This window comes from Solanum pennellii, chromosome 2 (assembly GCF_001406875.1).
Source record: "Solanum pennellii chromosome 2, SPENNV200".
NCBI lineage: Eukaryota > Viridiplantae > Streptophyta > Magnoliopsida > Solanales > Solanaceae > Solanum > Solanum pennellii.
In genome coordinates this window covers 52299726-52327127 of record NC_028638.1, presented here as the reverse complement: position 1 = coordinate 52327127, position 27402 = coordinate 52299726, and the positions used below count along the sequence as shown (strand labels likewise).

General features: G+C 33.9%; 5 protein-coding genes and 1 long non-coding RNA gene across 10 annotated transcripts in view; 5 read left to right on the top strand and 1 right to left on the bottom strand.

Moving 5' to 3' along the window:
* Nucleotides 1-2238, top strand: part of LOC107009224 (plant-specific TFIIB-related protein 1) — a 3877-nt gene extending 1639 nt beyond the window's left edge. The window contains exons 2-3 of the mRNA XM_015208527.2: nt 719-877; nt 1133-2238. Of these exons, the coding sequence (XP_015064013.1) occupies nt 719-877; nt 1133-1669 (696 nt within the window). The 3' untranslated portion in view covers nt 1670-2238. The remainder of the gene's footprint in view (nt 1-718; nt 878-1132) is intronic.
* Nucleotides 2239-2342: 104 nt separating this feature from the next.
* Nucleotides 2343-4118, top strand: LOC114075956. The gene is made up of 2 exons (XM_027914139.1): nt 2343-3661; nt 3985-4118. Exons 1-2 carry the CDS (start codon nt 2392-2394, stop codon nt 4017-4019), a joined length of 1305 nt encoding a protein of 434 aa, XP_027769940.1. The 5' UTR covers nt 2343-2391; the 3' UTR covers nt 4020-4118.
* Nucleotides 4119-8102: 3984 nt separating this feature from the next.
* LOC107010463 (F-box protein At5g07610-like) lies at nt 8103-11096 on the top strand. 2 transcript variants are annotated; one of them, XM_027914411.1, is made up of 2 exons: nt 8103-8259; nt 9795-11096. In XM_027914411.1, exon 2 carries the CDS (start codon nt 9797-9799, stop codon nt 10871-10873), a length of 1077 nt encoding a protein of 358 aa, XP_027770212.1. In that variant the 5' UTR covers nt 8103-8259; nt 9795-9796; the 3' UTR covers nt 10874-11096. The 2 variants fall into 2 exon arrangements, with proteins under 2 accessions (XP_027770212.1, XP_015065235.1); XM_015209749.2 differs by having other exon boundaries at nt 9788-11096.
* Nucleotides 11097-14080: 2984 nt separating this feature from the next.
* On the bottom strand, nt 14081-17164 carry LOC107009495. Of its 2 annotated transcripts, XR_001455418.2 has the most exons (3): nt 16941-17058; nt 15547-15733; nt 14081-14323 (listed from the first exon to the last, which is right to left on the bottom strand). It is a non-coding gene; the product is annotated as an uncharacterized LOC107009495 (long non-coding RNA). The 2 variants fall into 2 exon arrangements; XR_003576434.1 differs by lacking the exon at nt 14081-14323 and having other exon boundaries at nt 15586-15733; nt 16941-17164.
* Nucleotides 17165-19575: 2411 nt separating this feature from the next.
* Nucleotides 19576-22527, top strand: LOC107010556 (F-box protein At5g49610-like). Its single transcript, XM_015209846.2, has 4 exons — nt 19576-19715; nt 20059-20109; nt 20201-20318; nt 21072-22527. The coding sequence occupies exons 3-4, from the start codon at nt 20205-20207 to the stop codon at nt 22221-22223; spliced, it is 1266 nt and encodes a 421-aa protein (XP_015065332.1). The 5' UTR covers nt 19576-19715; nt 20059-20109; nt 20201-20204; the 3' UTR covers nt 22224-22527.
* A 322-nt stretch (nt 22528-22849) lies between these two features.
* LOC107009363 (proline-rich receptor-like protein kinase PERK5) lies at nt 22850-26822 on the top strand. Of its 3 annotated transcripts, none has more exons than XM_015208684.2 (9): nt 22850-22987; nt 23096-23779; nt 24048-24497; nt 24792-24878; nt 24960-25030; nt 25200-25276; nt 25756-25900; nt 26030-26191; nt 26386-26822. In XM_015208684.2, the coding sequence occupies exons 2-9, from the start codon at nt 23179-23181 to the stop codon at nt 26617-26619; spliced, it is 1827 nt and encodes a 608-aa protein (XP_015064170.1). In that variant the 5' UTR covers nt 22850-22987; nt 23096-23178; the 3' UTR covers nt 26620-26822. The 3 variants fall into 3 exon arrangements, with proteins under 3 accessions (XP_015064170.1, XP_015064169.1, XP_027770103.1); XM_015208683.2 differs by having other exon boundaries at nt 24042-24497; XM_027914302.1 differs by having other exon boundaries at nt 24042-24497; nt 24792-25030.
* Nucleotides 26823-27402: the final 580 nt, after the last annotated feature.

Below are 27402 nucleotides of genomic sequence, written 5' to 3'. Positions count from 1 at the left end.
CTAGTCCCCCCCCCCAATGTTCTTTTCCCGTGTTTTTCTAGGAACAAACAAGAGATGGGGAACTCTTGTACTTCTTTCCTCTTCCCTTCCCTTGTTTCCTTTATTAGTGTGCCGAACCTGGAGTTGCAGTATAGTTGCATCGATGATGCCCTGGGATTGACCATAGACAATACATTTGCTGCTAACTTTAAAGTGGTTAAGAGATACTACCCATTTGATTGCACTTAAACCCAAGTAAATGGTCAATAACCTTAAGCTCACAATTTGAATTTTGTTTCTTGGTCTATGTTAAACATATACTCCATGAAATAGAACAGTGCTTCGAAATAGCAACGACAATGTAGAAAGCATCATTCATGTATTGAATGTGAAGTACTGCCATTGTTTTACTATTGTCAATTGTCATTCTTCTAGTAAGTGAGCTAGAGAGGGAGAGAGGGGGGGGGGGTCTCAATATTGCTAACATGTCATTTTTTATATTATGCTAGTGTGTCTTTGTCAATGGTTGTTGATTGTAATTTGTATACCATGTTTAATTTGAAAGAATCAGACATTCTTCCAATTGTAGGTCAACTGAACATTTGGCTTTTTTCGCCTCTTCCACTGGATGCTTAATTTTTTGCAACTGAGTGGTAGTCTGAGATGCATTTCATAAAAAAACTTCCATGAACTTTCTGATTTTTCTGCGCTTCTCTAATTTGGATTAATTGATAACTAGGAAATATCAGTTGCAGCCAATTTACCTCAGAAGGAAATCGGGAAGTACATAAAGATTCTTGGAGAAGCGTTACAACTCAGTCAACCTATCAATAGTAATTCTATATCAGTCCATATGCCAAGGTTTTGTACACTCCTTCAGCTGAATAAATCTGCTCAGGTACCTAACTGGTTCATTCAGAAGTTAGTAATCAGTAACCTTAGATAATTGTATATACTATTGTCATTAACAAAAAATCAATAGCCGATAAAAACTCTCTTTCCCAATCAATTTGTTTGAGACTGCGAATAAGTCATGTCATGTTGGTCCTATGTTTTTACTCAATTTCATCAAGAAGTTATTGTTTAGTTTACTTAAACGTTCCTCTGTATTTACTAAATCCTTTGACTGTATCTTGCACAACCTTTGCATCAGGAGCTGGCGACTCACATTGGTGAAGTAATCATCAATAAATGCTTTTGCACTAGAAGGAATCCAATTAGCATCTCTGCTGCTGCTATATATTTGGCATGTCAACTAGAGGACAAGCGGAAGACCCAGGCTGAAATATGTAAGGTGACTGGACTAACTGAGGTTACTCTTCGTAAGGTGTACAAGGAGCTTTTGGAGAACTGGGATGATCTCCTACCATCAAGTTATAAACCAGTTGTTCCACCAGAGAAGGCTTTTCCTTCAGCTACCATTGCTACAGGCCGTTCATCAACACCTAGAGTTGATTTAGTTGAGGGAACTTCATCTGAGAGGGACAAGCCAGTTAAACCAGTCGACTCATTAGATGTATCTCCTCAGATCAGAGGCAAGGAGGACTCCGACAGCAAAGATAATATTAATACAACTCAATTATCTTGGCCACCACCATTTTGGAAGCCTCAAGCTCCTGCTGAAGGTGGTGTTAAATCAGCTACAGATAAGAGTCAGAATGCTACTGATGAAATGGAGATTGATTTATAATATAAATCTCACCTTTTCACAAATAGCAAAAAGTGCTTCTAGTTCTTTGATGTCAGCCAGTTCTGTTATCACCTGTGTCAACTGCAACTTCAGCTTCAGTGTTCTGAATCTCCAGCCTGCGGTATCACCTGGCTCTTTTGCAATGTTCAAGCTCTACTACCACAAAAGGTTGCATATAATAATCATGTAGATAAAGGATTCATTAAGTAAAGTTAGAATGAGGAGCCATATGTGGCTGGATAATAAGCAATTACTTTGGTTAGAAGATGCAGAAATAGTTTATTCAAAAAGGCCTCGCATAAATTTCAGTTGGTACTCTCGTGGAGCTTTGAGCAACCAGATGCTTAAATGGACATTTCCTCAATCATCTATGTTGATCAGTGAATGATATCAACAAACTTATGGTGTGAAGAATCTGTTAGAAGTTAGTTAGAAGCAAGTTTAGTGTGAGTTAGTTAGTTAGTTACAAACAAAACAATAGATTAGTAATTGTATAAATATAGCTAGAATGCAGTCCAGATTGAATGTAACAAAATACACTTCACTTGAATACACTTCTTCTTCTTCTTCTCTGCAAAATCCCTGTAATTCAAACTCCCATCTATGGAGTTATCATGGTATCAGAGCTATTGATCGTAGCTAGCTTCTGCTAAAATCAATTTCAGATGCTTAGATTCACCAACAGATCCAGGTGATTTTCGAAAAAGAACAACATTCAAAGTATGGCAGTTAATAGTTCTAGTGAAAGAGAAACAGCTGGTAATGGTGGAGCTGGTAGTGGTACTACAAGCACAACTTCATTTCCAGCAATTGATCATAATCATCCACTCTATCTTCAACACACTGATACTGCAGGTAGCTCTTTAATTTCCTTACAACTCACTGGTTCTGAAAACTATGCCTTATGGAGTAGATCCTTCAGAATTGGGCTGATAGGTAGAAGCAAATTAGGATTTGTTGATGGAAGATTTCCTAAATCTAGATTCGAACCTGAATTACATGATCTGTGGGAGAAATGTAATGCAGTAGTACTAAGCTGGATAATGAATGCTGTCAGACCTGGTTTGATTAGTTCTGTTGTATATGCATCAGATGCAAGGAAAGTATGGATGGATTTGAAGGAACGATTTGATACTGTTAATGGATCTAGGATTTTTCACTTACATAGAGAGATTCACACTCTGATTCAAGGCACTTTGTCTATTGCTGACTATCATTCTAGATTGAGGGATCTTTGGGATGAGTATGACTCTCTAATGCCATGTCCTAGTTGTCCTTGTCCAGAGTCTAAGAAGTTTGGAGAGCATTGTGAATATCAAAGATTGTTGCAGTTTCTGATGGGATTAAATGAGTCCTATTCTCAACCTAGAAGTCAGATTCTAATGATGAGTCCTATTCCTACACTTAATAAAGCTTATGCACTCTTAGTTGATCAGGAAATTCAAAGAAATCTAAGTGTAGGTTCTAGCTCATCTGGTGTAATCGAAGGAACAACATTATATTCTAACAGAAATGGAGCAAGTACATCTAGAAGTTCTACAGGCAGTTTGTATTCAGGTTCTACAAGCAACTCTTATTCAGACAATGCTACACATGGATATAGTTCTCAAAGTGGAGGTTACAGTGGTGGTGCAAGTTCTTCATCTTTTGGCAACAAGAGTAGGAAGTTTCTCTTGCAGTGTGAACATTGTGGTTGCAGAGGTCACACCAAGGATCAGTGCTACAAAATTGTTGGTTACCCTGCTGATTTTAAGTCTAAAAGGAAACCTCTTAAGCCTGGAGTGTATGCAAACCAAGCTGAACATGTATATTCAAATGATTCTGAAGTTAGAGGAAATACTACTCAAAGTGCAGGAGTTACAAATGCAAATTCACAATCAGGAGCCTTCTTCACTCCAGATCAGTATAAGCAAATTTTGCAGATGTTAACTACTCATGGTCATGATTCTACAGCTCAGTCTTCAGTCAATGTAGCTGCTGTTAATGATGCAGGTAGTTCTCTTAAAGCATTTCTATGTGCATATGAAGGTAATAGGTGGATAATTGACACTGGAGCCACTCATCATATCACTTCTAAGTTGCAAACACTTATTAATGCTAAGCAAGTGCATGATCATACAAATAGTAGTGTTCATCTACCTGATGGCAAAGTGATTCCTGTGTCTCATGTTGGAACAACCAGTGTATTAGACAATCATTCTATATCCAATGTATTGTTCTTGCCTGACTTCAAGTTTAATCTACTGTCAGTATCCAAGATCACTAAAGAGTTACATTGTATGGTTGGCTTCTTTCCTGATTTTTGTATATTTCAGGACCTCTCCACTGGTCAGGTGAAGGGGATTGGTAAAGAAGAAAATGGACTCTACATACTGCAGGAAGGACCAAGTCATTCTATTCCAAAGGAGCTGGTCAATAGTAATAGAGGTCTTGATCAGTCCAAGTTCAATAAAACTGTTGTTAATTCTGTGTCTCAATCTGTTGGTCTTGATGTTTGGCACAAACGTTTAGGTCATGCTCCTATTGATATTATAAGGAGGCATGAATCTCTTAAGAATCTCAGAAGTACTAGTCATTCACATTGTACTGTATGTCCTCTAGCTAAACATACAAAACTTCCTTTTCCTGTCAGCTCTCATATGTCTAAGAATGTGTTTGAATTACTACATTGTGATGTTTGGGGTCCCTATAGGGTACCAACTCATAATAATAAAAGATACTTTGTTACAATTGTGGATGATTTCAGTCGATACACTTGGATATACTTAGTTACTTCTAAAGCTGATACAATTGTGGTGCTGAAACATTTTCTTCTTCAAGTTCAGAATGTGTTTTCCACTAAGGTTAAAATATTGAGAACTGATAATGGATGTGAGTTCTTCAGTGCTGCTGTTCAAAGTTTATTGAGTGAATTGGGAATTCTTCACCAGAGTACATGTGTTTATACACCTCAGCAAAATGGGATAGCTGAAAGAAAACACAGAACTATTCTAGCTGTGGCCAGAGCTCTCAGGTTTCAAGCCTCTATACCTCTCAGATTTTGGGGTGAATGTGTCATGACTGCTGTGTATATTCTGAACAGACTTCCATCTAGGCTTCTAGCCTACAAGTCTTCTTTTGAGAAACTCTATATGCATTCTCCATCACTTACTCACATCAAAGTATTTGGCTGCCTTTGTTATGCTGCTTGTACAAATGTGCAGGACAAATTTTCCTCCAAAGCTATTCCTGCAGTGTTTTTGGGGTATTCTTCCACACAGAAGGGTTATTTACTATATGATTTACATAATCATTCTTTCTTTGTGAATAGAAATGTAGTATTTCAGGAACATATATTTCCCTTCAAACATCTCCAAGCTTCTTCCAACCCAATGTTTCCAGTTCTTGATATGTTACCACCTGATGATGGTTCCTTATCAACACATATAACTGCACCTTCTACTTCAGACAATGTTACTTCTACTTCAGTTGCACCTCTAAGAAGATCTGGCAGAACAAGTAGACCTCCATTATGGCTACAGGATTTTGTGACACATACTATGAATACTAGGTGTTCTTATCCCCTATCTAATCACATTACTTATTCTAACCTGTCATCTGGCTATCAACAAGTGTTACAAGCTTATTCAGCTGTAAGTGAACCTACTTCTTTTAAAGAAGCTGCCTCTAATCCTGACTGGGTGAAAGCAATGGCACTTGAAATAGCTGCATTGGAGAGTAATCAGACTTGGACTATTGTTGATTTACCACCTGGTAAGAAGTCTATTGGCTGTAGATGGGTATATAAAATCAAATTTTTAGCATCTGGTGAAGTGGAGAGATTCAAGGCTCGACTTGTTGCCAAGGGTTATAGTCAGAAGGAAGGGGTTGATTATGGAGAAACTTTCAGTCCTGTTGCTAAAATGGTGACAGTTAGAGCTGTTGTGGCTCTTGCTGCTTCTAAAGGCTGGTATATCTATCAAATGGATGTCCATAATGCCTTTCTGAATGGAGATTTACAAGAGGAAGTATATATGGATATTCCTCTTGGTTTTGCTAGACAGGGGGAGTGTAAGAAGGTCTGCAAATTAAACAAATCTTTGTATGGTTTAAAACAGGCACCAAGGCAGTGGAATGTCAAATTAACTGAGGCATTAGTACAGATGGGGTTCAAACAAAGTCACTATGATTACTCATTATTTACAAAGAGTGTTGATGGTGATATTGTGATTGTGTTGGTATATGTTGATGATCTACTGATCACAGGAAGTAATCATCAATTGTTGAATGATACTAGACATGATATTCAAATGAAGTTCAAAATGAAGGATTTAGGAGAACTAAAGTTTTTCCTAGGAATTGAGTTCTCTAGATCTAGTGAAGGTATCTTGATGACACAAAGGAAGTATGCACTTGAATTGATCTCAGACTCTGGACTAGGAGGAGCTAAACTTGCTGGCACACCACTAGAAGTCAACAAGAAACTCACCTCTCTTCAATATGATGAACAGGTTCCTAATGAATGTATCAAGAGTGACAAAATTCTTACAGATCCTACAAAGTATCAGAGACTTGTAGGCAGGCTTCTATATCTCACCATGACAAGACCAGACTTAGCTTTCTCTACTCAAGTTTTAAGTCAGTTCATGCATTGTCCTAAGGAATCACATATGGAGGCAGCACTGAGAGTTGTTAGGTATATCAAAGAAGCTCCTGGCTTAGGATTGCTAATGCCAATAGGCAATACTACACAACTTACTGCTTTTTGTGACTCTGATTGGGGAGCATGTATGGAGACTAGAAGATCAGTTACAGGTTATTTGGTTAAGCTAGGAGAAGGATTAATCTCTTGGAAATCTAAGAAACAAGAGACAGTTTCAAGAAGCTCAGCAGAGGCAGAGTTTAGAAGCATGGCTGCTTGTGCAGCTGAAGTAACGTGGCTGATAGGTTTGTATAAAGAATTAGGAGTCAATGTGAGTCTTCCTGTGAATATGGTATGTGACAGTAAAGCAGCTATTCAGATTGCTGCAAATCCAATCTTTCATGAAAGAACAAAGCATATTGACATTGATTGTCATTTTGTTAGAGAAAGAATTTGTCAAGGAATGCTGAAGACAACACATGTAAATACCAAGGAGCAATTGGCTGATCTGCTTACTAAGAGTTTGGGAAAGATACAGCATGATGTACTGTTAAGTAAACTGGGAATGAAGAATGTCTTTCAACCATAAGTTTGAGGAGGAGTGTTGATCAGTGAATGATATCAACAAACTTATGGTGTGAAGAATCTGTTAGAAGTTAGTTAGAAGCAAGTTTAGTGTGAGTTAGTTAGTTAGTTACAAACAAAACAATAGATTAGTAATTGTATAAATATAGCTAGAATGCAGTCCAGATTGAATGTAACAAAATACACTTCACTTGAATACACTTCTTCTTCTTCTTCTCTGCAAAATCCCTGTAATTCAAACTCCCATCTATGGAGTTATCAATCTAAAAGTCCTATTTCCCTTCTCTTCCTCATAATAGTTTCTTAATAAGCCACAGTTAGAATGATAATGATACTAATATCCTATTTCTTCTCCCAACACATATAGCTTGGAACACTCTCTGGTATGGAGTACTGAGCGCCGCTGGTGATAACTTTTCGCCTTTATATATATGCTTTATTCATGCCTTGTTGATATAAAAATGGAGAAAGAAGATCTAAGGTTTCTAATTTTATTTGCCACATTGAACAGCAGGTGAGAAACTAAATTCTTTTGCTTTGAAAGCTCCTAAGTAACTTAATTCTTTTGCTTTAGAAGCTCCCATGAAATATATGCCAAATGGAGGTGCTAGAGCAGGGGTAATTTCAGTAGTCGTCATTTACCAGAGTGACTGAATTTTTCTTTTACGGAAAATTACGCAACTTCACTTAGATATTGTTATTACATAATTTTTTTATTTTTGGCTACAACTTCGCCACTAGCATCATTTCCACTCTACATATTTCTAAGAAATAATCCTGACTATAGGATAGAATTCGTGTTTTATAACTTAAAGTCATCTGACTTTAATTAAAATATCAATGAATATTTTATTTGTTCAACAATAGTTGTTTACTATTTATTTGATGCAGAAAATACGTTGATAAATGTAATTTTATCAAATCATCTTTATTAAATATTAGTCAGCTAAATATTGAAAAATAAATCCTAATTAATAGTAAAAATATTATTAGATATTTCAAAATATTACAGTCATATAAACAGGAAATGCATGCCTGTTTAAATTATTATACTTTTGTATAATTTCTATATTATAAAATAAGCGTGTAACTATTTGATTTTAAAAATAGAAAGTTATCTTTTATCATTAAATCATGTACTTATTGTGTTTAATTTTAAAACTTTGAGGGATGCAATATCTTAAAAATAGAGTGTGTGTTCTGTTGTACTTAATATTTTATTTTATTTATTTTAGTAAGAAAAGTTTGAAAAAAAAAAAACTCGAAGGAGTCGTTAATTCGAGTCTCGCAGTATAAAAGAGTTGAGCGTTGAGTATGAGCGGGATCCATTATTCTTGCTCAACAACAATTATTGAATTACTCTCTTGATAGAAGATTCAGTCAGGTATTGATTCTTATTTTCTAAATCATTCAATTTAGGGTTTTGGTGTGCTTACAGTACATAATAATTTGGGGTGTTTCGCTTTGATCACACCATAATTTGAGAGTTTTTGGATTGTTCTTATCTTTTTATGTGATATTCAGATTAGGCTTTTTGTACATTCTAGTTTTCGCAATCTGTTCTCTTCTTCTTTTCTTTTTTTTTTTGAGATTTCTATGCCAATTTAGTTGATATGTTTTTCTTGAGAGAACGTTTTGTTGATATGTTATGTTGTTCATCAAGTATACTTTTAGATATATTTTAATATAGAGTACCGTCTTTCCAGTATTGCTGGAAGAGATTAACGTCATTTGATCTTCAAGAATGTCAAGAAAATTATTTTCTTGCATCATAACTTCTTTTTTGAGCCAGTGGTCCATCGGAAATATTCTCCCTACCCCAGGTAGGGAGTATGTCCTTCGTGCGTCTTAATTTCTACCCTCCCCTGATCCCATTAGATTGGGTGTGTTGTTGTTGTATAGAAAATAAAAAGCAACAATCTTGACTGAATTTAGAGGTGTAAAATGGTGGGCGGATTTGGTCAAATTTGAACTGGTTATGCATCAAGTTAAAGCAAGTCAAAACTGAACCCTCAAGATGTTAGAGGCATTTGGTTATCTTTAGTAACTGAAGATTGAAAAAACAAGAAGGAGACTGTTGTTGCACTGTCTTAACCATCAGTGACTGCAATCCATTCTTCCTTCTTATGGCTTCTTCATAAGATTTTGTGGTTTTTGTGCATATTCCGTATTTTTTCTTTAGAACATACAGTGAAATTTGATCCTGATTAGCCTTTAATGTTCTGCTCCTCCTGTAGTAATCAGTAGGTTGTTGTCTTGTAAGTAACATGAAAGTTTGATATCTAAGCCATGCTTATATGTGGCAGACAGAATGGTTACTGTTGATGATTTAAAATATTTCCATCTTCTTATGGGTTAGAATCAAAATCTTAAGTATTTTTTCAAATACACGATGGATCCTTACATAAATTAGATTTTCCTTTCTACTTTTTGTTATTGGTATTTACCTTAGATAGCCCTGGTCTCTGTCTAGTGATTGCTGAGTAAGAAATATGAAATATGGAAATGCCAAGTTGTGACTGATAACTAATGTTCACGTAATGACCGACTAGTGGTCCAATTGAATACATTAAATTCTCTATTATATTTTACTGTGATATTCACCCTCATTGTGGTGTCTTGGGAAAATATGGTTTCAAAGATATTTCTGGCCTACTTGAAAATGCAATATTCTCCTAGTCATCAACAAGCTCCATTTACAATCTTAGCATTTGTTGTTACCCGAAAATTTCTGCTTCCATGGTATGAAAATCTTGTTTTGGGAGTTTCTGCATCTGCATACTTAACAATTATAATGTTGGGAGGAGAAGAATGGAGCTTTTAATTCCAGTTGTCCTAAATTGAGTATTTCAAATAAATAATTCTATATTTAGATTAGTGTTGTTGTTTGACAATGGATTAAATTTATTTAGATTGCAGTAATGGATCGTGGAAAAATACCAAACCTTGCTGCACGAAGTAATAGGATTTATCTGGATTTAGAGGACATCATCAAGGAGAATGCGCTTCCCTTCCTTCCTGCCAAATCAGTTGTCAAATTCCAAGCTGTTTGTAGGGACTGGAGACTCCAGATTTCGGCTCCACTTTTTGCCCACAAGCAGTCACTTTCTTGTAAGAGTACATCAGGCATCTTTTCCCAGATTAACAGGGGTTCTCCTTTTCTTATACCCATTGACGCAAACTCTTGTGGGGTGCCAGATCCAATTCTTAACTTCTTGCCTGAGCCCGTTGACATCAAATCCTCCTCCAATGGACTGCTTTGTTGCCGAGGTCGTGAAGGGGACAAGGTCTACTACATATGTAATCCTTTTACTAAGCAGTGGAAGGAACTACCAAAATCAAATGCTAATCATGGATCAGATCCAGCAATTGTGCTCTTATTTGAACCATCATTGCTCAACTTTGTAGCAGAGTACAAAATTATATGTGCTTTTCCATCCACAGATTTTGATAAGGCAACTGAATTTGATATATATTACTCCAGAGAGGGTTGTTGGAAAATTGCTGAGGAGATGTGCTTTGGAAGTAGAACAATATTTCCAAAATCAGGGATCCATGTGAATGGTGTTGTTTACTGGATGACAAGTAAGAATATTCTTGCTTTTGATCTAACAAAGGGGAGGACACAGCTCCTTGAAAGCTATGGCACTCGTGGGTTCTTGGGGACTTTTAGTGGAAAGCTCTGTAAGGTTGATGTCAGTGGTGATATAATCAGCTTAAACATTTTGGCTAATGCCCACTCAAATACAATGCAAATAGGTAGCCAAATCAAAATGTGGTCAGAGAAAGAGATTGTTGTTCTTGACAGTGAAATTGTTGGGGATGGTGCAGCAAGGAACCACACAGTTTTACATGTTGACAGTGATATAATGGTGGTTCTTTGTGGAAGAAGAACGTGCTCATACGATTTCAAGTCTCGTCTAACAAAATTTCTGAGCAGTAAAGTTGGAATTCTTGATCGATGCTTTCCATATGTAAACAGCTTAGTCTCCCTCTAAATTCAATCAGCTTAATGAGGAAAACAAACATCTCCTTTTCAGATGGTTACTTGTACTGAAGAAATTTGTATAGTATTGTTTGTGCTATGAACATCAGGCTTTTCGTTTTATCTTATATAGATCTCATGTTGAACATGTAACACACATTTTTATTGTCAGAAGATCTCATGTTGAACGTACTCCCAATGAAAAATTTAAAACTCACCAGGACGTGCATTGGGGACATTAACATGTTATTTTAAAATTTTAACCTACACTTTTGAAATTTAAGTGTTGAAAATTTTTCCCCTCCCAGCCACTCCCACCTTGCACCAAACTTGTGTTATTATGTTTTAATTTGGGTTGTTCCAAATAAAAGTATAACCAGTAATTTAATCCGACTTGTTGATTTATTGGTATTGAATTATTAAATTAACAATTAATAAACAAATTAAAATTTTACAATAGGCTATTTATTAATGCATGAAGAAAAAAACTTAAATTTTATTACTGGATAAACCATCAATTCATACTGACCATATTTATGTTTTTTTCAACATATATTTATATCCGCCTTACTTCTATTTTCATTTTTTTTTTCTCTTGTTAATGTAGCATTGAGATTTCATTTGTTCTTCTTGGAAGTTGGGTAAAAATCTCATGATATACGTAATGAAAAAAAGAGACGAGTCAATTTAAACAATGACCGGTATTTTATTTTTGTGATTTTAATTTAAGAAAAATCATAAGGAAAAATAACTTAAATACATAACTATAAGTTTAGTATTATCTAATTTTTTCTTTTTTTTAAATATTACATAATTTCTTTTTTTTTTTAATTTTAATAAAAGTTTAGAGATATATAGCCTTCTCTTTTCTATAACACACGCTTCTCCAATATCATGTCTATTTTTTCTTCACTAAAACACTCAATCTTCTGAAGCACTTTTAAATTTTGAATTATTACTTTTAATTAAACACGTTTCACAACATTTAATATGCAATTTTGAATTTCAAAATTCAAAAATCTGAAATTTCTGAAAATTGGAACTATCATTGTTCTCTGGTTCTTCTTCTTCTTACTCTATCATCCGTCTCTGGTTCTTCTTACTCCATCATCCGTTCTTCTTGTTCATCGTTCTATTACATCATATTAATGGATCCTTTTACGAATAGGAGGATTTATGATTCGGACGATGAAAATTGAAAAGAAAATAGAAAAAAGTCTTTGCATTATCCTATGAATGTTCGGAAGGATTCAAACAAAGATATTGGGGAATCATCTAAATCAAAGGTTGCTAAAATACACCAAAAAAAGAGAAAAGCATCAGCAACCATTATTGTCAGGCCGACATTGCTTCGGGTATGTCTTTTTTATACTTCTTTTAAAATTATAGTACGTTTAAACATATCTTTATAGTGTGTTATAGTGTTTATTTAATTTTATGATACATGAATTAATTGCGTGTTAGATGCCTTTCTATGTATCACGAGTATTTGAAATTGTTATCATGTATCAGAAAATAAGTTTAATATATATCGACTCAGTGTGTTATAGTGTTTAGTCGATGCATTGATACATGAATCAATTGCGTGTCAGATGATTTTATATATATCATGTGTATTTGAAAATAGTTATCATGTATCAGACAATAAGTTTAATACATATCGACTCAGTGTGTTATAGTGGATGCATTGATACATGAATTAGATGTGTATCATATGTTTTTTATGCTATATGAATTTTTGAAAACTGATATCATGTATCAGTAAGGTATTAGTTGTTTATTTAGTATTAGTTGTTTTATTTAGTATTTATATTCAATATCGTTAATTATTTTTTTTTCAAATTGCAGCCATTCAAGTACAAGATACCAACACATCCCATAAGGTTTGCTGTCAATTTTAACAACACTTTTTTGAAGGACTTTGAAAAATATATAGGGGAGAATGTAATCCTACTGTTTAGGGATACATTTTTTGGACCCTTTTTAGATATTACTAAGTGTAATTTTTAGGGCCAAATCACTAAGTGCTTGTTGTTGTTAGAGTTGGAACAAAGCAACCTTAATGTGTTGCATATTAGACATTCAAACGGGTGTATCCTAAAATTTGGTATAGATGAATTTGCAATATTAACTGGACTTAAAGTCAAAGGCAATACCAATGATTTCCAATACCCAAAATCAACTAATTGTATACTTTTCCAAAAGTATTTTCCAGGTGCAGTCAATAGTGTTACCAAGTATCAATTAGTTCAACGGTTTAAGATGGGTAACTGGGAGAACGATCAGGATGCACTCCAAATTTCTATATTGTTCTTTATTCATACATTCGTATTGGCTACTCTTGATAATACAGCTATATCTATTGTGGATTTTCTAATGGTTGAAGATGGTAGATATCAAGATTATCCTTGGGGTCAGCTATCATTCTCAAAACTCATCGGTTCACTTAAACAGGATTTTGATGTTAGCAAAAAATTGTATCGATTATATGGGCTGCCGTATGCACTTAACGTATGGATATACGAATGTGCATCCCAGTTAAATTCTGAAATTGCTGTGAAAGAACGAAATGTCATGATACTTTGTTTACAAACTTATGTACATGATACATAATAGTGACTTAATTACAATTTTTGTAAACAAAGTATCATGAATTAGTTATATAAAAAATAATGTATATTGCACAATCTTGGGATGACATTTCGTTCTCCAATTGCACATTCTTGGGATGATATTTCGTTCTTTCAAAGCAATTTCAGAATTTAACTGGGATGCACATTCATATATCCATACATTAAGTGCATACGGCAGCCCATATAATCGATACAATTTTTTGCTAACATCAAAATCCTGTCTAAGTGAACCGATGAGTTTTGAGAATGATAGCTGACCCCAAGGATAATCTTGATATCTACCATCTTAAACCATTAGAAAATCCACAATAGATATAGTTATATTATCAAGAGTAGCCAATACGAATGTATGAATAAAGAACAATATAGAAATTTGGAGTGCATCCTGATCGTTCTCCCAGTTACCCATCTTAAACCGTTGAACTAATTGATACTTAGTAACACTATTGACTGCACCAGGAAAATACTTTTGGAAAAGCATACAATTAGTTGATTCTGGATATTGGAAATCATTGGTATTGCCTTTGATTTTAAGTCCAGTTAATATTGCAAATTCATCTATACCAAATTTTAGGATACACTCGTTTGAATGTCTAATATGCAACACATTAGGGTTGCTTTGTTCCAACTCTAACAACAACAAGCACTTAGTGATTTGGCCCTAAAAATTACACTTAGTAATATCTAAAAAGGGTCCAAAAAGTGTATCCCTAAAAAGTTGGATTACATTCTCCCCTATATTTTTCAAAGTCCTTCAAAAAAGTGTTGTTAAAATTGACAGCAAACCTTATGGGATGTGTTGGTATCTTTTTTATCTTGTACTTGAATGGCTGCAATTTGAAAAAAAAAATTAACGATATTGAATATAAATAATAAATAAAACAACTAATACTAAATAAACAACTAATACCTTACTGATACATAATATCAGTTTTCAAAAATTCATATAGCATAAAAAACATATGATACACATCTAATTCATGTATCAATGCATCCACTATAACACACTGAGTCGACATGTATTAAACTTATTGTCTGATACATGATAACTATTTTCAAATACACATGATATATATAAAATCATCTGACACGCAATTGATTCATGTATCAATANAGTGCATCCTGATCGTTCTCCCAGTTACCCATCTTAAACCGTTGAACTAATTGATACTTGGTAACACTATTGACTGCACCTGGAAAATACTTTTGGAAAAGTATACAATTAGTTGATTTTGGGTATTGGAAATCATTGGTATTGCCTTTGACTTTAAGTCCAGTTAATATTGCAAATTCATCTATACCAAATTTTAGGATACACCCGTTTGAATGTCTAATATGCAACACATTAAGGTTGCTTTGTTCCAACTCTAACAACAACAAGCACTTAGTGATTTGGCCCTAAAAATTACACTTAGTAATATCTAAAAAGGGTCCAAAAAATGTATCCCTAAACAGTAGGATTACATTCTCCCCTATATATTTTTCAAAGTCCTTCAAAAAAGTGTTGTTAAAATTGACAGCAAACCTTATGGGATGTGTTGGTATCTTGTACTTGAATGGCTGCAATTTGAAAAAAAAATAATTAACGATATTGAATATAAATACTAAATAAAACAACTAATACTAAATAAACAACTAATACCTTACTGATACATGATATCAGTTTTCAAAAATTCATATAGCATAAAAAACATATGATACACATCTAATTCATGTATCAATGCATCCACTATAACACACTGAGTCGATATGTATTAAACTTATTGTCTGATACATGATAACTATTTTCAAATACACATGATATATATAAAATCATCTGACACGCAATTGATTCATGTATCAATGCATCGACTAAACACTATAACACACTGAGTCGATATATATTAAACTTATTTTCTGATACATGATAACAATTTCAAATACTCGTGATACATAGAAAGGCATCTAACACGCAATTAATTCATGTATCATAAAATTAAATAAACACTATAACACACTATAAAGATATGTTTAAACGTACTATAATTTTAAAAGAAGTATAAAAAAGACATACCCGAAGCAATGTCGGCCTGACAATAATGGTTGCTGATGCTTTTCTCTTTTTTTGGTGTATTTTAGCAACCTTTGATTTAGATGATTCCCCAATATCTTTGTTTGAATCCTTCCGAACATTCATAGGATAATGCAAAGACTTTTTTCTATTTTCTTTTCAATTTTCATCGTCCGAATCATAAATCCTCCTATTCGTAAAAGGATCCATTAATATGATGTAATAGAATGATGAACAAGAAGAAAAGAAGAAGAAAAGAAGATCGGATGATGGAGTAAGAAGAAGAAGAAGAACCAGAGACGGATGATAAAGTAAGAAGAAGAAGAAGAACCAGAGAACAATGGTAGTTCAAATTTTCAGAAATTTCAGATCTTTGGAATTTTGAAATTCAAAATTGCATATTAAATGTTGTGAAATGTGTTTAATTAAAAGTAATAATTCAAAATTTAAAAAGTGATTCAGAAGATTGAGTGTTTTAGTGGAGAAAAAATAGGCATAATATTAAGAAAATGTGTGTTATAGGAGAGAGAAGGTTATGTATCTCTAAACTTCAATTAAAATTTAAAAAAAAAAGAATTATGTAATATCTAAAAAAAAGGGAAAATTAGAGAATACTAAACTTATAATTGTGTATTTAAATTATTTTTCCTTTAAAATAAAAGATAAATATATTAAAACACTAATGTATGTTAATATCTCTTTTAATTTTTAAAATCATAGAAGTATTACAATATTAAAATTTGTCAAGCCAATTAATCAAAGAATATATTAAACTAGTAGGAACTGAATTAAACTCAAGTTTTGAATTGTATAATTAAAGGGAAACTTCAAACATCGAACATGTTTAGATTGACTTATATCATGTGTTTTTAAAGTCTAAAATTAACTTTTGCAAGTCAAAAGTTAATGCAACCCAAACATGACTAATCGTCAAAAAGCAAGTTAGCCTATTTGGATTGATTTACTTTGAAGAGTTTTAAAATTAAAATAGTTTTAAAATAAATTATAATTTTAAGAAGCGTAACCTATCGAATGATAAAAAGCCAAAAATTAATCCAAACAAACAGAGACAATTTGTAGATTGAGAATGAAGATAAATGTAATAGAGTTTCATAGTATTAACCTAAAGAAACACCCAATTTCGACGACTCTGAGTTGGTAATCAAATTCTAATATAACAGACTTAAGGATAGTCCAATTTTTCAAACTCAGTGTGAAATATATACCATCAATTACCATATTTTTCAGTTGAGGCATCGGATATCGACAAGAATTTGGGTCAGTAAAGAAGCTAAAGTTTGGGTGACAAAACTGGGCCATGAATGTGGGTAGATCGAGATAACATGTTTTAAATTAAACAGTACATAATATACAAAGTACACAAGGCAATAACAAACCTGATCGCTGACAACTGACGGCGAGAAGCGGCAGCCGGCAGTGGAGTGCAGGGGTTTTAACTGGAAAAAGACAGAGGTAATGTTGTAGGGTTCGGGAATTGGGGACTAATTATATTTATCTTAAATACCAAACTCTCTTGTTTTTCTGTTTTCTGTTTTAATCAATAATTTCACTAAATTAATACTCGTTTAATTAACAATTTATTTTGATAATAATTTTTTTATATTCCAATTTAAGTCCACGGAAAAATCACTTATTTCTATAAGATAATATATTATAAAAATATTCCTATATAAATATATGGTCTCATCAAAATTATAAATTAATCATTTTTTAAAAATACAAATTTATCTAAGAAAATTTAGTGAAATATGATTCTATCATGTTTTTTTTTGTTAAAATTTAAGTTTAGTTCAAACTCATCTTTAACTTTTCTTATGACTTTCGAAAATTTCGGTGTTATTTTTTCTAATTGCAACATAAAATTTTAAAGTGTTATAGATGCAAGTGTTTCCTTACACGTAACTTATTCCAAAGGTATTGTATCATATTCAATTTTATCATCAATATTGTTTCTCCAATGATATCTACAACATGTATCATTTTCACCTATTCAATATGTTAATAACATTCATTTTATTGCGGTAATCTAGATCATTAATATATTACCCCAAGTTCCATGTATGACATTTTCACAAGAGGGTTGTTTCAAATTCTTTGAAATTTCATTCCTAAATATTCAATGCCAAAACACTATTTAAATTAATAAATATTAAATTCTCGAATTAAATAATATCTCTATAAAATAATAATATTTTATAATCCCGGGTTGAGTGATTGATAGTCGTTTAAAACTCAGAAGCACACCTAAGTATCTAAAAGGCATCTCACCTCCAGTAAAGCCCAAGATAACTATGTCATTCACCCCTCCAAGATATTCAATGTCAAACCAAAAGCATGAGAAAATTATTGAACATATCTTATGACACCCTTTCTAAGATGATAATACTAATAATAATAAGTCGTCCACAATATCTAATTGAATAAGTTTTATCCTTAAGTACCTAGGCTATAATTCAAAATTAGAACTGGTGATTAGGCTCTTCAATAATCATGAAAAATACTCCATTACTAAAACAAACAGAAAGGGGAACATAGAGTCACACTGTCTCAATCCTCTTCTAGCATCAAAAGGTACAGGTACAGAGGGTCAATCATTGATACAGATCGAGTAGGAGATAGTTTGATCACTTCATAATTAATAAGAGTAAAATGATAATTATGTCAATCGTTATTTACATAATAGATGTATCAATTTAAAAGTGGATAAGCAATTAGAGATAAAAAAAATGCATTGTTTAATTGAACTTTAGAATAATTTAAAACAATTAAACTTTTGAGGATTGTAATATTGTATGTTAGCTCATTAACAAAAATTATAGCAAGTATATGTGCTCCACATTAAATGTCGAAACGCTAATGATCAGTTGATCGTCAAATAACTGCTGCAAGTTCTTTTTGAATTCTTCGTTTGCGGGTAAATTACAGAGAGATAGGGACCAGTGGATGCAAAAAAAATAAAATAAAATTGCACAATTATAAATAATAATGTGTTCATGTGGATATGTATATATTTTTAAAATACACTATTCTTTTCGTTCGAAATTGTTTGTCATGTTGCGCTTATCGAAAGTCAATTTAACTAATTTTCAAAGGTAAATTGGATCATATTAATTCAATATTTTAAACAAAAAAAATAGATATTCTAAAACTATATGAAAAAGTACTATAAATTGCAACTTTTTGCATATTAATATGATGAAAATTAAAATATTAGTCAAAGTTTTTATAGTTAAACTCTAAAAGTAGAAACATGACAAACAATACCGGATGGAGAGAGTAATAAATAGTGCAAAGGGACAAAGGTCCTCCGTAAAATTTGGTATGATAACAACAATTTCGATCAAAATTGAAGTATTCTTCGGACACCATTTCCTATTAAAAATACTCTTCTTATTGTGATCTCAATTTTTTTATTTAAAAAATATAATTTAATTAAACGTTTTAAAACTTTCACGATAACTAGTAATTCTATCCTCATTCCTCGATATGAAATATAATTATTGTAATTGTAAATATTATTATTTTATAAAAATATTAACGAATCAATAAAATAATAAATACTAATTTTATTTTTTTAAAAATTAATCTATATTTTTTTCTCCTGAAAAGGAGGAAGAATGGAAGAACAAATAATAATGAAGCATTAAAAGATTGAACGAAAAAAACTGAGTAGAGTATTGAAGTAAATTTAAGTGAGAGTAATAATTTTTTTTGGACAGTGTTCTTTTATTGGAAGTGAATATTTTATTGAATAGTGTAATTTCTTAAAACCAACTACTTTTTCTCAGTGTTTTTTTAGTGCATTTTGACTCAAGTGAAAAATGAATTTACTGATCCCCTTTAATTAGGAACTTACCCGGTCACGTAATTCATGCGAAAAAGATGTCAAATATATTTTCCCTAAATAAAAAGTTTATTTATTTAATTAATTAAAATAAAATGACCGGGTAAGCCCGTGAATTTATTTCCTTAAAGCCAGAGAATGCACACCTCCTCAAACTACAACTCTCATTCACTTCAGTCTTGAACTCTCGTTCTTTACGCGTTTTTCCTCGTCTGCGTCGTCGTTAGGGTTTTCCGGCGATTCTTTGCCATTTCTTTCTTGGTTTTCCGGCGACTTTACTCACCAGAATTTTAGCGCATTGCACTTTGTGAGTTCTTCCTCTTCTTAATTCTTCTTTTGCTTACCGGTTCTGATCATCACATGCTGTTGTTTATTTATTTAAAAAAAAAAGAAGAGAAAATACTGAATTTCTCCGTTTTACAATTGCTGATCAATTTTATCATGAAAAGTTAGGATCATTTTCGTTTTTCTTTTGATCCAATTTTTGGTAATGTGTTGTTGTTTCCTCTACTTCTTTGAATGTATCGTTTTATGTTCTTGCTTTCTTGATGAAATAAATGTAGCTATATTTAGTGCTCTATTCAATCTGGGATTTTCTTGCTTCTTCTTTTTTTCGTTACTAATGTTTTTCGTGATTTTCTCATTTACAGTACAGTGAAATTTCTTGAAACCCAAGTTATCATCAAGGGCTCTGCTGATAGGTGATACGGAGATGAATTTCTTGATTTTCTCTTTTTCATATTATTATTTTTGATAAGTAATAGACGCTGTAAATTTTATATGTCTATGCAGAAAAATGGCATGTTCTGGGATTGACATGCTGAGTGATGAATCTTTGGAGGAGGACATGTATTCTGACTCCTCTGAGTTTTACGTTGCTGTTAAACCTCAGGGTGGTGGGATTGACTCGGTATGGTTTTCTTCCCTTTTATTTCGCTTTCTTGTTTCTTGTTTCAATTGTTCAACAGTTTTTTTTTTAATCATCATCTTTTATATCCAACTTTCTAATGTTACTTTTTACTTGTTTTGGGATGTTAAGGTCTTGAAATCTCAATAACAGAACTTGAAGTTTCTTGTTGAATGTTAATGTCCTTTTTTTGTGTCTTAAATGACTTATACTGAACATGGTGTATACTCTATACTTTGCGTTTTCAAGTTTTTTATTTCTAAGTGGTGGTTTCTAAGATGTCCATTTCGAAATTGGCAGATGGCAGATGTATTAAAGTAGTGTAAGTTAGTCTTCATAAATGTCCTTGGATCTCAGTTCTGCCATATTCCGGTTTGCCTAAAGTTACAATTGTAACAATGACCTCAATTCCAAGCTAGTTGAGGCCAATTGTACTAATCCACTATCCTTATATTTTCACAATGCCATGGTGTCATGGACAATGTCTGCTTCCCTGTTTTGCTAGGAAGCTACTTCATAAGATCTTGCTTTCTAGTCCTGATTTTTCTATTGTTCCTTTTCCCATTTTTCTTACATTAATGAATATATTTACTTTTTAATGAGTCTTTCTGAGTGAATAACATGCCTAGCCTAAAAAGAGGAGTGGATACAAATATAGATCATCCTAACTAGTATGATATTGCAGCATAGTTAGTATATCGCTCTTGCTTATGATTACTGTACTACTTTTAACAAGTCTTTCGGTTTGGATTGCAGTTAGCAGAGTTTGACTTGAGGACTGCTGCTTATAAGGTGGAGGAAGGGAACAATGGTTCTAAATATCCTGTCGAAATCATAATGAGAGTGAACATGACAATCAAAGATGTAGCGAAGAGACATATACTGCCTTTCCTCCCTGCTAAATCACTGATGAAGCTTCGTGCAGTCTCCAAAGAATGGAATCAGTGGATAGCTAGTCCATTACTTGCGTACAATCAAAGTTCAACATTTCAGAAGCTTTCAGGCTACTTTTATCAAAGACTGGATAATATAGATGATCCTCCTATACTTTTGTCTCTGCATCGTTGTGCAATTGGAGTCCCGAGTCCTTCACTTCGTTTCTTGCCTGTGAAAGTTAAAGTACTAAGTTCTAGCAGCGGGTTGCTCCTTTGTCAAGGGAAGGACAGCTATTATGTTTGCAATCCTGCAACCAAAGACTGGAAAAAGCTTCCTCCTCCTCAATATTACCACGGATCTGATCCTGCTGTTGCTCTTGCATTTGATCCTCAGTTCAATATTGAATCATTTTATCGCGTGGTCGCTGCAGTCCCTGTTCTTGATAATCCAGTTGTATGCTTTGAGATTTACTGTTCTGAATCAGATTCATGGAGGTGCTCTCCTTCAGACTGTCTAGAGCTGGAAAATACAAGACTTGCAGGTGGAGGATCTTATATGAAGGGGGTGGCTTACTGGAGGAATACATCATCAAATGAAGTGCTAGCATTCGATGTGAAAAATGAGATTCCAGCAGTTCTACATTTACCTATTATTCAATCTGGACAACGTGGTGCCTTAACGCAGATAGGAGATGAGGTTTGCTATGTTACTGCTTATAATGACAGTGGAAGTTTTTTCATAATAGACATCTATGGAGGTGTGGACATGGGCCTGAAGCGCAGTGTCAGTGTAAATCTTGGTAGCAAGAAGCCTCGTACTCAAGTGCGTGGAATACCCAATGAAAAGTGTTGTGAGGTACTACCTTGTACTGACAGTGATACTGTGGTGATCCACACGGACACAACGATATACTTTTATCACCTTAGGGACCAGAAGGTTGAGACACTGCAGAGTCCGGGACGAGTGGATACTGATAAGAGGTTCGTACCCTACATAAACAGCCTTGTTATGGTACACAATGCTGGAGAATAACCCAAGGGAGCAGAACAGTGTGGAGTCCGGGACGAATACTGATGAGAGGTTCTCAGCCTACATAAGCTGCCTCGTTATGTTACAAGGATCTGGAGAATATGAAGTAGTGCCCTTGATGATTGTTTCATTTGGGCAAGTAGTATGATTTGTTTTTGTCCTCCATTCATTTTACTTTCTTGCTGCTAGTTTTCAGTTTTGGTTCTAAACAAGTGCAAACTGTTGGAATTGTATAGTCAGGTTCTCTTTTGACGATAAGTGTCAAGACTACTTACAGTTTGGAACTATTACATATTCTCAATTGGCATCAACTTCCTCCTATTTCTGATAGAAGATGAGCTGATTGTTTACTCTTTGCTTGCTCTCACAATTACGTACTGCTTCGAATCTTCATAAAGCAAATATAACAAAGTAAATCTTTCCTTCTCAATAATAAATGGGAAATAAAGAAATTAAGTCTTGAATTCAGGAATCAGAATAGTACACTTATGAACTCAGTCCAACTTAATTGGAGTATGTACCTACTAATGCAATGCTGTCATTGACTCAAAAAATTGGACATCTCGACTAATTCCACGTAATATCTCACTAATGTTCTCCCATCGTGTTAAAAAGCAAAATAAAATAAAATTGGGGGAGAAAGAGAGAAGGGTGGCAAACAGTTTGAGGGTGAGAGAGGGGAAAGGGGTACGCTTTCTTTGAACATCACAATGCTAAGATTTCTCTTTCTCCCTTTTGAGAACCCTCTGTTCTCATACATCTTTCAGGTAAATTTCTTCTCTTTCATGTCCAAATTGAATCATTTTTATTACTATATTGTGTAGGATCTGCAAAGATAACATTTAATTTTTTTGTCGTTTTTCATGGAAATATAGGAGCATTGAAGATTTGTTGAGACGAGCAGTTAACGGGAGAGGTTGAATTTCTGGGCTGCCGGAAATTTCACCGTTGTTGAAATATGCAATCACCTCCTAGTACTGCTTCGTCCGACAAAGATGACACTACTTCCTCCTCTCCTTCTAATTCCTCCCCGTCTCCCCCACCACCAGCTCCGCCTACCTCCCCACCCCCAGAATCTCCTCCACCTGTAAATTCTCCGCCGCCGTCAAAGGAATCTTCTCCTCCGTCATCACCACCACCCTCAGCTTCTGAATCACCACCACCTCCGTCAGATTCCACTTCCACATCACCCAATGCTCCTGAGGCGTCTCCTCCTACCTCATCCAAATTTAATCCTCCACCACCAGTTTCCTCAGGATCACCTTCATTATCTGCTGGAAAATTTTCTCCTCCTCCACCTTCAGAAAAATCAGCACCTTTTGAAAAACCAGACGGTGCACAACATTCAGGAAAACCAGCAGCTGGTTCTTCAGGAAACAACAATGGCTCGCCTTCCTCTAATTCAGGTTCATCTGATATGTTTGTAGTCACTGGAATAGCAGTGGCAGGATTGATGATTTTTGCCACTATCATTGTTTGCTTAATTTACTGGAGAAGGAAGAAGAAAGAACACTACTATACCAATCCTCCTCCTGGTCCTTCTAGACGTCCACCTAAAGGTTCGTAAAATTGCAACCTATGTGTCTTTGTTTCTTTTTGAATATATGTTACCTATCCTGATATTGTAAATTGATGAAAATTTGAACTATCTAGTGGCTTAAAAGCATAATCAGTACTCTCTTGTATAAGTAAGGGTTTAACTTATATGCATATCCAATATCTGTCGTAATTATTCAAGCATAGGTTTGTTGTTTTAATGAGAAACTCAAAAACTGTAGGAGGTTTCACTATCCTAGTAACAGTGTATATTTTTGTTTTTAGGTGCAGGTAGTACTGATCCATACTACAAAGGTCCTAAGCCCATGGAACACATTATTAAGGTTCCTACCACAGTTTATACAAGTAATGATAGCACCTTTGCTGTTAATGGCCAAGCTCTTGTGCCATCTCCGAGTCTTGGTGGGTTCTCTAAGAGTCAGTTCACTTATGAGGAGCTAGCTAGAGCAACTTCTGGATTTTCTAAGGCCAATTTGTTAGGCCAAGGTGGTTTTGGCTATGTACATAAAGGTGTTTTGGTTGATGGAACGGTGGTAGCTGTCAAGAGTTTGAAGTCGGGCAGTGGACAAGGTGAACGAGAATTTCAGGCAGAGGTTGATATCATTAGCAGAGTTCATCATCGCCACCTTGTTTCTCTTGTTGGATATTGCATTGCTGATAGACAACGAATGTTGGTCTATGAGTATGTTCCCAACAAAACCTTGGAATTCCATCTTCATGGTACTTCCCCTGTCACTGAATACTCCCTTTATGATACATTATTGAAATACTTTCGTAAGAGTTTATATACACTAGCTAGTATAAAGAATTATTACACAATCAGGTCGCCTTAAATATAACTACAGGTAATTATCATAAGAAGTGGGATTAGTAACCTATAGAATAAGACAAATTATGTCTTACTGCAAGTGAGGAAATACACCAAGTAATAACATAAAAATTCTTCAATATATATGAGTTGGAACTGTTGAAAATGCTCTCCATGCTAATGGTTAAAACTAAATTTGTTTGCAGGGAAGGGACATCGTGTTATGGATTGGGGAACAAGGCTTAAAATTGCATTGGGATCAGCCAAAGGATTAGCTTACCTCCATGAAGATTGTATACAAATTTTTCTATTCACAATGCTCTCCTTTTCTTTTTCTCTTTGTTTCTCTTTCTCAACCTTGTTTCTACACACAGGCCATCCTAAAATTATCCACCGTGATATAAAGGCTGCAAACATTCTACTTGAGGACAACTTTGAAGCTAAGGTAAAATTATTGTAGGTCATTATTGTCTCGTGAATTTCTTTTTATGTATTTTGCACATGTCAGGAAACTAATGATGTTGGTTTTCAACATAAATCTCCACTTTTATTAGAAGCGTTGCTTAATAATCATGATAACCTTGGGAATTACAAGAGTGTTTCTGGTTTCTCAGGTGGCAGATTTTGGATTGGCTAAGCTTTCTTCTGACAACCTTACTCATGTCTCCACCCGGGTTATGGGAACTTTCGGGTGAGTCGAGCATAGCATTTTTCTACTTTTTGAGAGGTAAAAGAAATACTAGGTGAAGGTTAGTGCTTATCTTTAGAAGTGACATACAATCTTTTATCTTTAAATGTTTCCAGACTTACTGAAAGATCTTAATTGGTCGAAATCCAATCATATACCATGTTATTAATCTAAAAGGCCTAGAAATTTGATAATTCTGCAAAATTTAGTATGCCCTGAAAATCTGTTTGATGTTTTTGTTTTGGGGTTCTAAAGGTCTCTAATTTTCAGAGAACTTTTCATATGCTCAGTCATAGTAGCTTAGGCAAGAGATATCCACAGTGAAGGCAAAAAATAAACCACTGTTTAACATACATGAAAAATGTTTTAGAGGTCATTTTAACTTTTTCTGACCTCTTGGTTAAAGTAATAAATGCGGATGCTTGATTCTGGAAGAAATTAGGCATCAGTAATGAAAAAGCCGTCTTATTTTTATACTACAGGTACATGGCTCCTGAATATGCATCAAGTGGCAAGCTAACAGACAGATCTGATGTCTTTTCATTTGGAATTGTGCTTTTGGAACTCATAACTGGGAAGCGACCTATTGATCCTAGCAATATTATGGAAGACAGTTTAGTAGAATGGGTTTGCTCTTGATCTCAAGTTCTCATATTATCATTCATTGCATCAACAATACCTAGATTTTAACATGTATTTAGACACCAATCTTTGTATATGCATACCCTTATTAGCCTAATATATGAATATGAACAGGCTAGGCCGCTTCTTAAAACTGCCTTGGAAGAGGGAAAATATGACGAATTGGTAGGTGCTCCTTTTGAAGGAAACAATGTTCCAAAAGAGCTGCATCGGCTAGTAGTCTGTGCTGCTGCTAGCACTCGTCATTCTGCTAAAAGACGTCCAAAGATGACTCAGGTATGTCATCTTCTAGATTAGAGCTATCAAACTGGACCCTCCTTTGTTAAGTCCGGTTGGTACATGGTTTTGTGGTTTACCTTTACCTATTACTTTGAACTTATATCTTATACCACTGCAATTAGACTCATGGTATATGTTCCTTTCTCTTCTACTTTCTGGAGACAATTAGTGATGCACATTCTAATGAACAGATTATGCGAGCTTTGGATGGCGATTCATCTTTGGAGGACATGAGCGATGGTGCAAAGACTGATACCTACGATACTAGTGCATACAACGCTGACATGATCAAGTTTAGGGAAATGATATCAAACCAAGAATTCAATAGCAGTGAATATGGAGGGACAAGTGACTATGGACTCAACCCTTCCTCCTCGAGCGGTGATTCCAGTGAGCTTGATCATCATCAAAGAAGTAGAGGATGAATAGCTAACTAGCTGAAAACTTGAAGCTTGACAGGATGAATAGCTAACACTTTGACTTCTTCCCTAGAACTGATCCAATAAATGGATCTTACTCTTTCATGATTTTTGTCAAGTAAATATACAAAATCAAAGTCATAGCAGCAAAATATGCTATGTATATATTACATTACATTATATATAGCATAGTATCATTTTTGTCTCAATATTCTGCACATTATTGTACATTTTGACTATATATATAAATTTTTATACAATATAATATTTGATTGTACATACTCTATGTGGCAGTGGAATTCGATTGGCGTACACGACATTTAATAACTTTCATTAATAAAATTCACTTTTGACCCAATCTAGTTTGATGGAAAGAATAGTTTTGAGTCGAAATATAATTTAAAGATAAATATAATCTTTTTGGATAGTTTAGGATATATTTATCCCTTTTCGTAAAATATATAAAAATATCAAAATATATTAAACTGAAGGGTTAACAAATAACAACAGTTTCGTACTAAAACTTATGTCAATAATTAAAATTACATTCGTTCAAACACATATTACTTAATATGGATTAGAGAAAATATTAATTACATTCAATTTATGTCTTTCTTTTGAGTTGATTTATCCTTAAAATTCAAAAGTCTCATTGACTTTATAAAATTTTGTATTCTAAGACATCGAAAAGTATGTATTTATCATTGTTCATAGTTATTGTTCCATTCATTCTAATTCATTTCTTTGCTCTTTTTTTCTAGTTAATTTTAAAAGAAAATTTATCTTTAC

Bases quoted from the DNA above. Each gene is read 5' to 3' on its own strand.
- LOC114075956 (XM_027914139.1), top strand. From the start codon at position 2,392: ATGGCAGTTAATAGTTCTAGTGAAAGAGAAACAGCTGGTAATGGTGGA. The intron at 3,662-3,984 runs GTAGTTCTCTTA...TGTATATTTCAG, and splicing joins AGCTGCTGTTAATGATGCAG to GACCTCTCCACTGGTCAGGT.
- LOC107010463 (XM_027914411.1), top strand. From the start codon at position 9,797: ATGGATCGTGGAAAAATACCAAACCTTGCTGCACGAAGTAATAGGATT.
- LOC107010556 (XM_015209846.2), top strand. From the start codon at position 20,205: ATGGCATGTTCTGGGATTGACATGCTGAGTGATGAATCTTTGGAGGAG. The intron at 20,319-21,071 runs GTATGGTTTTCT...TTTGGATTGCAG, and splicing joins AGGGTGGTGGGATTGACTCG to TTAGCAGAGTTTGACTTGAG.
- LOC107009363 (XM_027914302.1), top strand. From the start codon at position 23,179: ATGCAATCACCTCCTAGTACTGCTTCGTCCGACAAAGATGACACTACT. The intron at 24,498-24,791 runs GTACTTCCCCTG...ATTTGTTTGCAG, and splicing joins CTTGGAATTCCATCTTCATG to GGAAGGGACATCGTGTTATG. The intron at 26,192-26,385 runs GTATGTCATCTT...TCTAATGAACAG, and splicing joins GACGTCCAAAGATGACTCAG to ATTATGCGAGCTTTGGATGG.